The 13182-nt window shown below is 44.4% G+C and overlaps 2 protein-coding genes across 2 annotated transcripts in view; one reads left to right on the forward strand and one right to left on the reverse strand.

Moving 5' to 3' along the window:
- COL4A3 (collagen type IV alpha 3 chain) overlaps positions 1 to 2551 on the reverse strand; it is a 136572-nt gene extending 134021 nt beyond the window's left edge. The window contains exon 1 of the mRNA XM_047085607.1: positions 2465 to 2551. Coding sequence (XP_046941563.1) covers positions 2465 to 2551 — 87 coding nt within the window. The remainder of the gene's footprint in view (positions 1 to 2464) is intronic.
- Positions 2552 to 4979: 2428 nt separating this feature from the next.
- The window catches only part of COL4A4 (collagen type IV alpha 4 chain), a 131262-nt gene continuing 123059 nt past the window's right edge, over positions 4980 to 13182 (forward strand). The window contains exon 1 of the mRNA XM_047084175.1: positions 4980 to 5120. The gene's annotated coding sequence lies outside the window, so the exon portion shown is untranslated. The remainder of the gene's footprint in view (positions 5121 to 13182) is intronic.

The following is a 13182-nucleotide window of genomic DNA, read 5'->3' on the forward strand; positions in this document are numbered from 1 at the left end:
TTGGAGTCTAGAATGCCCACAAATGGTTGGCCCTGAAGACTGGCCCCTACTCCATGGCCTGACTCATTATCTCACCTGCTGGCCTCACCAGGGGTTTCAGCCTCATCTTACAGATGAGAAAACTGAGGTTCAGAGAGGTCAAGTGCCCTGCCCAATGCCAGAGTTACCCTGCGGAGGGAGCCTTGCTGGCTGGCACTCTTTGGACGAGTTACTGGTTAACTTATGATTCCTTTTCTCTACACACATTTCATGGTTTCTAATGACACTTTTTATGTAATTCAGCAAGTGCAATGGAAAGGATAATTCTTATAAATAGTAACAAAGACTTGCTTCAAGTGATGATAAAAATAATACAAATGAATTAATTGTAGTATCAGCAAGAAAATCACCGAGATTTGGCCAAATTCAAGTCAGAAATTTTACATGTAAAAAAAAGAATAAGGGAATATGACAACATAATTAGAAATTAGAGGTTGCATGTTCATAGAGCATCACTTTTTCAGGCTGATTGTTACATACCCCTCTTTCTCCATCCTTCCCCAACCTCACCTCTTCTTTGGAGTCTGGAAGGATGTGCAAACCCTGCTCTGGACCTCTGCCTCAACATACACTTCCCACAACATATACTCCCTTTAGGTTTCTTGCTTGTTGGACTTATTTGCTCCTGGATTAAAGTTGGTAGACAATCTACATTGACTTAAATGAGATTACTATAGTATGCTCAGAAGTATTGGGTTGGGCATTCCTAGTCTATGCAAAGTGCATTTTTGTTAGAACCAGCTACATGAAGAGATTACATGGCTCACAAAATCCTTTAGAATGTAAAACACTAAGTAACCTAAGTGTAAATTAATAGGGGTATGATTCAATTAACTTTGGCCTATTCATATATCGTGGAAAGTCATGCAACAGGGCAAAAAGAAAAAGAAGTAAATCTATCTTAAATACTAACATGGACAGGGGCGCCTGGGTGGCTCAGTTGGTTAAGCTCCCAACTCTTGATTTCAGCTCAGATCATGATCTCATGGTTAGTGAGATCGAGCCCCTGTCAGGCTCTGTGCTGGCAGCATGCAGCCTGCTTGAGATTCTATCTCTCCCTCTCTGCACCCCTCTCCCTTTCCCCTCTCATGCTCTCTCTCTCTCTCTCACAAAATAAACTTAAAATAAACAAATAAATTAACTAAATACTAACATGGACAGATCTGTAGGTTGCAAAAGGATACATATAGCATGGTATCAGTTATGTTAAAAACCACCAATAAAATTACATGTTGTTTGTGAGTCTGTTTAGTATGTAAATGCACAGAAAATGTCCACAAAGAAACACGAAGTGGTCAGTGGATGACCTTTGTTTGGACAGGGAGGGAAAGAGGTATGAAGATGCCAAAGAGGGTTTTAGCTTCATCTCTCGTGTCTTAATTTAAAAGAAAAAATAGATAACATGTGGTCATAGACTCTAACGATCTTTATAGGTAACATTTATTTATGTGACTACTGACCTCCAATTACAATCTCAATCATGAAATTGTAAAACAGCTCATCCTTGGGAATGACACTGACGCTGCCTTAACACCCAAATTAACTTTTTACGTGTAAAAATAACAGAAGTCATCTGAGAAGTTAAATTTCACTTCCACCGAGTTCAAATCAAGTAAGTCAAACTAGGAATCAAAACACTTTGGAGGACACCCAGTTCATCTTTAATTGCAAAGAATAAGAAGTATGGAGTGCTTTTAAGTGAATCTGGGATCTCTCAAGTTATGAGTCAAAATCAAAGTGACAGACTGCTTAATTCATCCTAACATGAGTTTTATTTCTAAGGTGCTACTAACTTTTCAGTGATGGCATTAGCTTTTCCCAACAGTGCTGACAGAACACTGGAGTGGGAGTTTGAACGAGGGGGAAACCGAGCCCCAGAGAAGTCAGAGTTCAGTGTGAGGTGACAACTAAGAAATGTCAGGGCTGGGGCCCTCTGTGCTCTCTGCCAGGCCATGCTGCCTGCTCTGATTCACCAGTGTGACATCGCATGTCTCTATATCCGGTGTTCTCATCCCTGGCCATTATCTACCCACGTCTGTCTGTCTGTCTGTCTATCTATCTATCTATCTATCTATCTATCTATCTATCTATCTATCTATCTATCATCTACCTCTGGAGTCTATCTACCTACCTACCTACCTACCTACCTACCTACCTACCTACCTACCTATCATCTACCTCTGGAGACTTTCCCCAGTATCCCTGGCTCCTAGGGAACCAGACCAGCTTGCTCCCCGCCTTTCCCAACCAGCCTTCTTCCAGTGTATTCCACCTGTTTCCCCTGGCATCCCCGCTCGCTCGCATCCCCACGCTGCCTGCCCAGGCACGCGCGCACCGGGCAGGGACTCCCAGGACTGCGCCCCGCGGGTGGGGCCCGCGCGTCCCCGGAACGCGGGGCTGGGGGGTCGCGCCGCCCCGCACTCACCTTGCCTGTCGTGGGCGCCGCCGCCAGGAGCACCAGCAGGAGCTGCAGCAGCAGCGAGGGCGGCCTCCGCGCCGTCCCGGGGCGCATGGTGGGCGCCGGCTCAGAGCCCCGGCGTGTCCAGTGACCCGCAGGCTCTGCGGCCACCGCGTCCCTCGCGCGGCGCGGGTTGGGGAGCCCGGCTGTGAAGCTCGCCTCGCCAGCCCGCCCGGGGCGGGTTTTGCAGGGCTCAGCCGCGCCGTCCGTCCCTCCCCACTGAGGCTTTTGACTGCGGCTCCAAGGGAGGGAAGAAGTGGCGCAGGTCCCGCCCTCGTCCCCCCTCCCCTTCAACTCACCAGGCAATGTCCCTCCGAGCCGGGCACCGTGCCCAGGAGCGCAGCGGAGGCCGCGCGCTGCGGGGCAGGTGGGCGCGGATCCAGGGTAAGGGGTTCGGAGAGGATGCTCCCGAGGTCCTGGGGCCGGGGCGGGGCCTGGGGGGCGCGGGTCGGAGGTGGGGAATTTGGGGGTGTGCGCTGGGGAGGCGGCGGAGCGGGGTGGGGGGAGTGGCCAGCGGCCGTGCCCAGATTAAGCGGGAGGCGCGCCGGGCGTCGGCACTCGGGCGGCCCTGCCTGCTCTCGGCTCCCGCGGCGGTGCCCTCTCGCCGCTTCTCCACCCGCCGCCAACGTGCAGCCGCCGCGCCGGGCGGTGAAAGCGCAGGGACCGGGCCGCCGGGTCGCGCGTGGGTTCGGACGCGGCGGAACCGGGACGTGCGTGCCGCGCGGGCTGCGACCGGGCGGCTTCCGGCGCGGCGAGCGTCCCCCCGCGAGGTAAGACGCCCACCGCCCAGTCGGGGCCACCGCAGCCCGCCCCCCTCCCCCCCCACCAGGCCCCGGGCACCTGCCCTGGGGAGTGCGGGGCGGGGGCGGGCAGTGGAGGAAGCGTGGCCTGTGAGGGTGGCGGGAGGGGCTGCGGGGCTGGGGCCCCGGGGTCACCAGAGGAGAGCTTGTCTGGCTCCCGGGCTTGTCTGCCTGGGCTTGAACTGGGCGCTGTGTGTTGATTAATTTGGAGGCTCGAGTTACCAGCCTGGCAGTCTGGGCACTCGGCAGCTGAGGGGAAAGAGAAAGCCCATCCTATTCTCTGCTACGTTGAACTGGCTTTTCAGGGTAAATCTTATCTGCGGAAACGCAGGGGAAAACCAAGAGCCAACTTCATCCTGGGTGTCGAGCTCCTGAGAGGGCCTTTCGTGAACGCGGATACAAACGCGCAGGGTCTTGCTTCTTAGGGCCCTGTCTTCAGATCAGTGAACCGACGTGCCACTCACCACGTTGGTTCCGGGGTGGGGGTGGGGTGTGCATTTAGATCCCTCTGGGAATCATGTCATTACATACAGAAAAATACAATTAAATCAGAATCACTTCTACTGGAGTACAAATCAGAGCATCAAAGTGGTGATACAGCCGCAGAGGTGCAACCTTATCGTTGCACTGAAGACCCCTCTGTCTAACGGCAGATGCGTTCAACAACCGTAATCTCCAGTAGTGGTGACAGCAAAACTATGATGTGAAAGTATTAAAGGATGCAAACTCCCAAGAAGTGCCCATGCTATTGTGGTTTGTAGCCTGTATTCATCACTGCCGGAAACGGGGAACTTCCAGGAAGGGTTAGAGAAAAGGGACATGGGCTTTTTGTTGCCATACGTTCACAGGCCACCTGAATTCCGTCTCCATGTTAAGCGCCCTGCTTTGGGGCAGTGTTGCTGACATCTGCAGTAGGTGGCCATCAAATGCCAAGTGTGAAATGTGTGGTTTGGTCAGCGATTGTGGGGAACCACTTGCTGGCACTTAGAATAGGGTTGATTATTGTGTTAGACCTATGTAGCCATGTACGTAGGCAAAACCCTAACAGCGGATGGATGAAGACATCTCCTCTCCCCCCACCCTTTTTTTTTTTTTTTTTTTTTTGGCTGGAGAGTGAATTTTACCGTCTTCCCTCTGTTTTTCATGCCAGCGATTGTCAACTGTGGCTGTGCATTAGAAGCTCCTAAGAAGTTCTAAAAATCCTGATACCCAATGCATCCCAAGCCAGTCACACCAGACCTTTCAGGGGTAGGACTCAGGTGTGTTGTAAAATTCCCTGGAAATTCCCGTGTGCAACTGTGTTTGAGAGCTACTGTTTTACGTGCAAACTTTGGTTAGCTGAATTGAATTAGGGTCTCTTCTTTGTAGAAAAATCAAAAGGACATATATTAAACTCTTTAGCACACATAATGTTGCATTGTGGTACAGAGTAGCTTCTCCCTATTGACAGGGAAGGCTCTTAAGGAACCTTCTCCTGGCACCCTTGTTAGGTAGGACATCAGGTGCTCAGTTGATGAAATATGAGTGTCCAAGAATTCCAAAAGATGTATGATAATATTCTATGAACTCACATTACTTCGTAGACAAAAAAAAAAAAAATCAAAACAAAACAAAAAAAACCCTCAATGCTAGTGCTGAATCCCCTCTCTTTTAATTCCAGAAGATTTGTCCATTTTGGATTTCAATTCCTTTTCCTGAAACCAAGTCATTTTGAAAGAAGATCAGACTTGGCTTTGTCGACTTTGAAATGGGAGGCAGCCATCAACTGCAAGTCGCTTCTGATGCTGCAACAGAGCAGGAAAGAAACCTGTGATGTAAACACGGTAAGGAGGAAGCAGTTGTTAAGAGCTTGGTCTCTGGGGTAGACTCTGGATTTTGAGTCCTTTCCATACCTGCTAGTGTGAGCTAAACTATGTGGGATGGCGTCTTCTCTTCTGTAAAATGGGCGTAATCATGGTCCCCACCTCAAGGAGCTGTAGGAATCCAGTGCAGCAAGGCATTAGAAGCTCTTTGTCCAGGGTCTTCCCCAAACAAGCACATTTCGGGATCTGATTCTCCAGGCGCATAAAGGAAAGTAGGGTGAACACGATTACAAATGGCGGCACAAGATAGAGATGCTCTTCTCAACTCAGTAGGAGTAGGAGTTCCTCAGCAGGAAAGGGCAAGGGTCAAACACGCCCCACTAGCTCCCTTGAGGTCAACCCACTACTAAGACATCTAGAACAATGTTACTTGGCATCCTGAGAGCAGTAGCTTCGGCATTCTGGAGAGCTGGTTACAAATGCAGAGTCTCAGGGCACCTGGCTGGCTCAGTCAGCAGAACATGTGACTCTAGATCTCAGCGTTGGGAGTTCGAGCCCCGTGTTGGGCATGGACCCTACTCAAAAAAAAAAAAAAAAAAAAAACAGAATCCTAGGCACTACCCCAGACCCATTGAATCAGAGCCTGCATTCACCAAGGTCTCCCACTGATTCCTCCTCACATTAAACTTTGAGAAGTGGCTTGTCTAAAAGCCAGATTTCACCACCCATCCCTCACCTCCCCACCACATACATACACTCTCCTTTGGTACAGTGTTGTATACCTGAAACTAATGTAATATTCTGTGTCAACTATACTTCAATTAAAAAAAAATAGTCACACCCAGACACACATAGACACACAAAATGTTTGGTACACTCACTAGGTAGTGTCAGTAAACCAGAATTCTTGGGGGTGAAGGGACTTGATTTTTCACCGTTGGTTCTTAAAATGTGGTAAAGTAGAAGGAAAGTGGGGGATGGCTCTTTTTGTACGTACAAAGGATACAGAGGTCCTACTTTTGATGTTGATGGCAGATGAAAGTTTTGAACAAAATGAAGTGGTCGTTGCCTTTGACAAGCCTTATGTTATTATTTTGCCCCTTTTCCATAATGACAACATCATGTGGGTTTTCTACACGGTACTTAAATATATAGTGGTCGCTTCCTTCCCTTTGAGTGTAAGCCCCGTGAGGGTAGGGGTCCTTTTGGCGTTCTTTACTGTTGGTAAATGAACGACTTAAGTGATGTAACCAGTTGCCTCAGGATTCACAGCCAGGTCTGTTTTCTTCCAAAGTTCCTGATCTTTCTATAGCCTTTATTGTACAGGGATGTGCCTCTGCTTTCGATGAGGTGGCCGTAGCTCCTCCTTTCCTTAATCTTTTTTTTTTTTTTTTTGCTTCATCTCCCCATTTAGCCATCCCTTTTCTTTCAAAAACCTTCTCTTTGCAGCACCTCGAAAACAGACGTTTAGGTTGTTTTCGAGTCTCAGAGTCATTATCAACTCCTGTCAGCTCTTTTCCATTTTACATCTCTGGATTCCTTCACTGCTTTTCTAAGCTCCTGCCCAGTTCGTGCACTTACCATCTATGGATTACGGTAGACTTCTAGCCAGTGCCTTGCAAGTTCCCTCTGAAACCCATCTTCTAAGACATTGTCGGAGTTCCACTTAAAATTGCATGTCGTATGGGAAAAGACCTATTGCTTTTGGAGCAGTTAGAAACAGTCCCCAAATTTCAGAGGCTTCCAGTAACAAGATTTTCCCTCTCTGTTTACATTACATATTCACCCCAGAGTGTGGGGAGGCGAGAGAGGGGAGGATGCTTTGCTTATGATAGCCACTCAGGAACCTCCTGGAAATTCCCATGCAACATGTTCTCTCATCTCAGAAGGGGGAGAGGATGTGTCAAGTAAGAAACTGCTCTGAAAGCTTCCACGGGGATGTGGCTCATACTCATTATACTAAACTGGCGTTTCATTGGCCAAAGTGGTCACTTGACCACACTTCATTTTGTAAGGGATGGGGAAAGACTACCACACGCCTGCAATGAGGGCTGGAAATATTTGGTGAATGTTAGTAATGCCCATCATCTACATCATAGCACTTGCTTACTTTAAAGCCTCCAGAAACCCTTCTTTGTCTGCTTTGCAGCTCATTCCACGCTTCTTAGAATAGAACAGGGTGGTCTAAAATCAACTTTTTGTACTGCATTTTACTTTTCTGGATTACAAGGCCTTTGAGGGCGGGTACAGAAGGTGATTTTTTTTAAACATAATAGATGTAAAATTAATTTACTGAGTTGTGATTTTTGTACAAGAAACAGTCAGTACCTATCTAAAGTACACGACGCGAGGAGCTTCACAGGTGCATTCATCCCGTGCCACCAACACCACAGTCACGACGCAGAGCTTTTCTCTCACTTGCTGCCCCTTTGCAGCCCATCTCTCGCCACTCCCGTCCCCAGGCAAACATCGATCTGCTTTCTGTCACTGTAGATTGCTTGGCATTTTCTGGAATTTTATACACATGGAATCAAACAGTGCGTCCCCTTTGTGTCTGGCTTCTTTGACTCAGCGGAATGCTGGTGAGATCCCTCCGTGCCGTGTGTAACAGCAGTTTGTTCCTGTTGCTTCCACCGGATGCGTATCAGCTTTTCAAACGCCGTTTACCAGCGGTTGGACATTTGATTTGTCTCCAGTTAGGGGGCTGTTACAAATAAAGCGGCTGTGGATACTTGTGCGCAAGGCTTCTGTGCCCGTGTGCTTCTGGTGCTCTTGAATAAAGGCCTAGAAGTGACATGGCTAGACCACAGGGTAGGTGTATGTTTAATTACAAAAGAAGCTGTTTTCCAAAGTAGTTGTATCATTCTGTGTTCTCACCTGGATTCTGTGTTCTCACCCGCATTCCGTGTTCTCCCCCACATTCTCTGTTCTCCTCCGCAATGTGTGAGAGCTCTAGCTCCTGCATATATTTCTGGCACATTCTTTTGGTATCCTCAATCTTTTTAATTTTATTCTTTTTTTTTTTTAACTTTATTTTGAGAGAGAGAGAGAGCACGAGCAGAGGAAGGGCAGAGAGAAAGGAAGAGAGAGAATCCTAAGCAGGCTCCATGCTGTCAGCACGGAGCCCAACGTGAGGCTGGATCCCATGACGGTGAGATCATGACCTGAGCTGGAATCAAGAGTCTGGACGCTCAACCGACTGAGTCACCCAGGCACCCCTGTCTTAGTTTTATTCTGATGGTTATACAGTGGTGTGTCAATGTGTTTTTTTTTTCATTTGCCTGATAACTCATGATGCTCAACCTCATTTCATGTACTTTCTTAACCATTCATAGAACTTCTTTTGTGAGGTGTCTGTTCAAATCTATTCCCCATTTTAAAAACATTGATTGTTTGGGGTGCCTGGGTGGCTCAGTTGATTAAGTGTCCATCTCTTGATTTCGGCTCAGGTCATGATCTCATGGTTCGTGAGATCGAGCCCCTGTGTTGGGCTCTGCACTGACACTGTGGAGCCTGCTTGGATTTCTCTCTCCCTCTCTCTCTGTTCCTCCCCTGCTCTCTCTCGAACTCTCCCTCGAGCTTGAGCTCTCTCTCAAATAAATAAACAAGCTTAAGAATAAAAAATAAAAAAAATGTTCCTCTTCTTACTGTTGAGTTATGTTAGTTGTTCATATATATATATATATATATTATTTTATTGTTAAAACAATTTTTTTTCAATGTTCATTTTTGAGAGACAGAGACAGAGCGCAAACAGGGGAGGAGCAGAGAGAGAGAGAGAGAGAGAGAGAGAGAGAGACAGACAGACAAAATCTGAAGCAGGCTCCAGGGTCTGAGCTGTCAGCACTGAGCCCAATGCAGGGCTCAAGCCCATGAGCCAAGAGATCATGACCTGAGCCGAAGTTGGATGCTTAACCGACTGAGCCACCCAGGCGCCCCAGGATCTGTTTTAAATTTGCTTTTCTTGTACGGATATCCAGCTGTCCCAGCACCATTTGTTGAAAAGACTTCTCTTTCTCCACTAAATCATCTTGATTTTAATAGAAAATCAATTAATTGTCTATATTTGGGTCTTTTATTTGTTCCTCTCATATACCTGTCTCTTCTTTCACCAATGTTACATTTCCTTAGTACTATAGCTTTCGAGCAGGTTCTTGAAATCAGGGTATACAAGTTCTCCAACTTTGTTGTTGGTTTTTTAAAAAATAGCTTATGCTGTCCTAGATAATTTGAACTTACATATATGTGTATTTGATCAGCTCACGTCGTGTTAAGGACAGTGGTGTCTACATTCATGAGGGGTATTGATCTATAGTTGTCTTGTAATATCCTCATCTAGTTGCTATTTGAGTAATACTTACCTCATAAAATGAGTTGCCTAGCATTCTATCTTCTATTTTCTGTAAGAGTATTTGAAGAATTGATGTCATTTCTTCCTTAAATATTTGATAGAATTCACCGGTGAAGCCAGCTGACCCTGGAGTTTTCCTTGTGGAAGGTTTTGAATTTCATTTAATTATCGTGAATTTAATTGATATAGGGCTATGCAGATTTTCTGTTGCTTCCTGTGTCAGTTTTGATAATTTTCATCTTTCTTGGAATGTGTTCATTTTTTATACATTATCAAATGTATTAGCATATAATTGTTCAGAAGATTCTGATCTTTTTAAAAACATTTTTAATGTTTATTTTTGAGAAAGAGAGAGAGAAAGAGAGAGAGAGAGCACACACACACACAAGCGGGGGAGGGGCAGAGAGTGAGGGAGACATAGAATCAGAAGCAGGCTCCAGGCTCTGAGCTGTCAGCACAGAGCCTGACACAGGGTTTGAACCCATGAACTGTGAAATCATGACCTAAGCTGAAGTCGGACTCTTAACCGACTTGAGCCACCCAGGCCCCCCTGATCTTTTTAATACCTGTAGATCTGTCATATTTTCCCCTTTGTCATTTTTGACAATGGTAATTTATCAAGTTGATCAATTTTATTTACCTTTTTAAAAACTGAAGAACCAAGGTTAGAGTTTCATTCATTGTTCTCTATTGCCTGAGTGCTTTTTCTTCTGTTGAGTTCCTGTTCTACCTTTATTATTTCTTAGCTTTGATTAATTTGTTCTTCTTTTCCTCATTTTCCAGAATAGGAGCTTAGATAATTGATTTAGACTTTTCTTCTTTCCTAATATGAACATTTATAGGTATATTTTCTTTGCCTGTGTTGGGTAAGTTATATCCCATAAATTTTGATGTGTTGTTTTCATTATCACTCAGTTCAAAATATTTTCTTTGACTCATGGGTTATTTGGAGTGTGTTAATTTCCAAATATTTGGAAATTTCCTAGGTGGTTTATGAAGTTGAGTCTGAATTCAATTCTCCACAAGATTTCAATCTTTTGGAATCTATTGAGATTGTTTCATGTTCCAGTGTATGGTCTATCTTGGTAAACACACTACATCCACGTGGGGAAGAATATATATTCAGTAGTTGTTGGGTGTAGTCTTTTATATATATAAATTAGGGCAGGGTGGTTGATGGTGTTGTTCAGATCTTCTGTGTCTTGACTGATACTTTCTACCTTGTTCTATCAAATACCAAGAGAAGAGTTAGTGTCCCAAGTATGTTTGAAAAATTATTTCTTTTTTTAGTTTTTCAATTTTTGCTTCTCATATTTTGAAGTTCTGCTACTAAGTCCCTATATTTATGATATGTGTCGCTTTCTGGTATATTAACTTTCTGATCCGTATCGTGTTGCTTCCTATTTTCAAATCTCTTATGTGCCATTGGCATAGCCAGTCTGCCTTTCTTGTATGTACTATTTGTGTGGGAGATGTTTTCCTGGCCTTTGCTTTCAATATATTTGTGTCTTTTTATTTAAAGTGTGTATTTTATGGCATATAGTTGGCTTTTTCTTTTTTATTTTTTTTATTTTATTATTTTTTTTTTCAACGTTTATTTATTTTTGGGACAGAGAGAGACAGAGCATGAACGGGGGAGGGGCAGAGAGAGAGGGAGACACAGAATCGGAAACAGGCTCCAGGCTCTGAGCCATCAGCCCAGAGCCTGACGCGGGGCTCGAACTCACGGACCGCAAGATCGTGACCTGGCTGAAGTCGGACGCCTAACCGACTGCGCCACCCAGGCGCCCCAGCTTTTTCTTTTTTAAATCAAGTATGGCAGTCTTTGCCTTTTAGTAGGAATTTTTAGCATATTTTCATATAAACTAGTTGATAGGATTATAGTTAGGGCTGCCATTTCTCCATTTATTTTCTGTCTCAGTTCCTTTTTTGGGGCTTCTTTTATGTTATTCAATTTTTTTAGTATTCCATTTTAATTTTTCATTGGCTTCTACTTATATCTTTCTGAATTGTTTTTAGTGGTTACTTTAGTGATTACAATACACATCTTTAACTTTCCCCGATCTACTTAAAAGTAATATTGATTACTTCAGGTAAAGAAAATTCATTTTAGTATCTACAGGGCCTAGCATGGTATTTGATACAAAATGGTAGATGGATAGATATTTCTTGAATGAACAAAATCATAGGTATTTACGTTGTACCAAAAGTATATGGAGTTGATTCCAGAAAAAAACTTTCTGGCGAATGCCAGGCAAGTTAACTGAAAATCACTTCAAATTTTAAACATTATTATATTTTTAGTTGACTTGAATTTACAAATCTTATAATTTTCATGTATAGTCAAAATTCTGTGTATTATTTTATTTTTTACACATGCTTAATACTTTTGTTGTAAAAAATTAATATAGACCTCTTCTTATCCTTAATTTCTGAAGTTTGGAAAAAAATCTCACTTTCCAATTTTAGAACACAGAGACAATGTTACTTTAATAATAGAATTCTTTATGTTTTTGTGAAACTTCCAGCTGTTAGTCATCTCGGCCACTCTGCCCACATGACATCCTCTTCCCATACCTAGCATGCTGTCTTGGCTTTGAGCAGTTATTTACTGGTGCATAATGTCCACACAGAAACACTGAATGTGTTTTATGGTCGGTCTGCAGCAGCCTGTGGGATGGACTAGCTTTGAAGTCCAGGTTTGAGGGATGCCCTTGAAACGTTTATTAGGTTCCAGAGGTCAGAAGCATCCCGAGAGGAGTCTAGTTCCAGGTCTTGCCCCAAAGGAGAGACCCAGTAGGAGATTCTGAGTTTCTAGGAGCCAGCTCCTGCCAGACTCAAGACAGATGGACACTGGGTAGAAGACAGAGGAAAAGGAGAGCCAGAGGAAAAGGAGATAGTTAAGCTCTCCTCAGAAAAGGTACAAGACTCACATGACTACTGTGCTCCTTCTCACCAAGACAAAGCTTTCCTCCTGTCTTGGAACCAACTGCACACTCACCCTACTTTATTTACCTTTAAAGTTCATTTGGACACATTTTGTGAAATCTTTCTTTCTTTCTTTCTTTCTTTCTTTCTTTCTTTCTTTCTTTCTTTCTTCTTTCTTTCGCCTACATGGCTACCTTAAATGTTTGAATATTCAACTTTCCTACGTTTTAGTGAGAAACGATGCCCTTTAAGATTTCCAACTGTCCTATAGAAGTTTCTAGATTTGCGATCCCAAACATACAGACCTTCACACAAGAAAAATTCAAGTTTTCGGTGTTTCATGGGAAGCTGAATGTCTTTGTATCATAGTGTTCCCATTACATTCAGAAATGACTCTCCCTGCTGCTGCTATTATTGAAGGCTAAAGTTGTTCTTAGAGATGAATTCCTGAAACTCATCCATGAATTTTCATGAATTTTGAAGCTGTGTCGTGTCATGGCTAATAAGGAAGTCTTTGGAGTTTGAATCCTGGGTATGCCACTTACTGCGTGTGTGACTTACTTGTAAAAGAAGTAATCATAATATTTAACTCAGGGTTACTGTGAAGGTTGTAGCTCTGTGTTAAGCCCTTAACAGTGCTTAGCATATAGGTGGTCCTCTGGCAATGCTGCTCATTATAATTTCTAAAAAAAAAATTATGTTTATTTATTTTTGAGAGAGAGAGAGAGAGAAGAGTGCAGACTGGGGAGGGGCAGAGAGAGAGGGAGACACAGAATCCGAAGCAGGCTCCAGGCTCTGAGATGT

The sequence above is a fragment of the Lynx rufus genome, unplaced genomic scaffold, assembly GCF_022079265.1.
Source record: "Lynx rufus isolate CCGP_SWC_20201006 ecotype Redwood Valley unplaced genomic scaffold, mLynRuf1.p SCAF_2, whole genome shotgun sequence".
In the NCBI taxonomy this organism is placed as follows: Eukaryota; Metazoa; Chordata; class Mammalia; order Carnivora; family Felidae; genus Lynx; species Lynx rufus.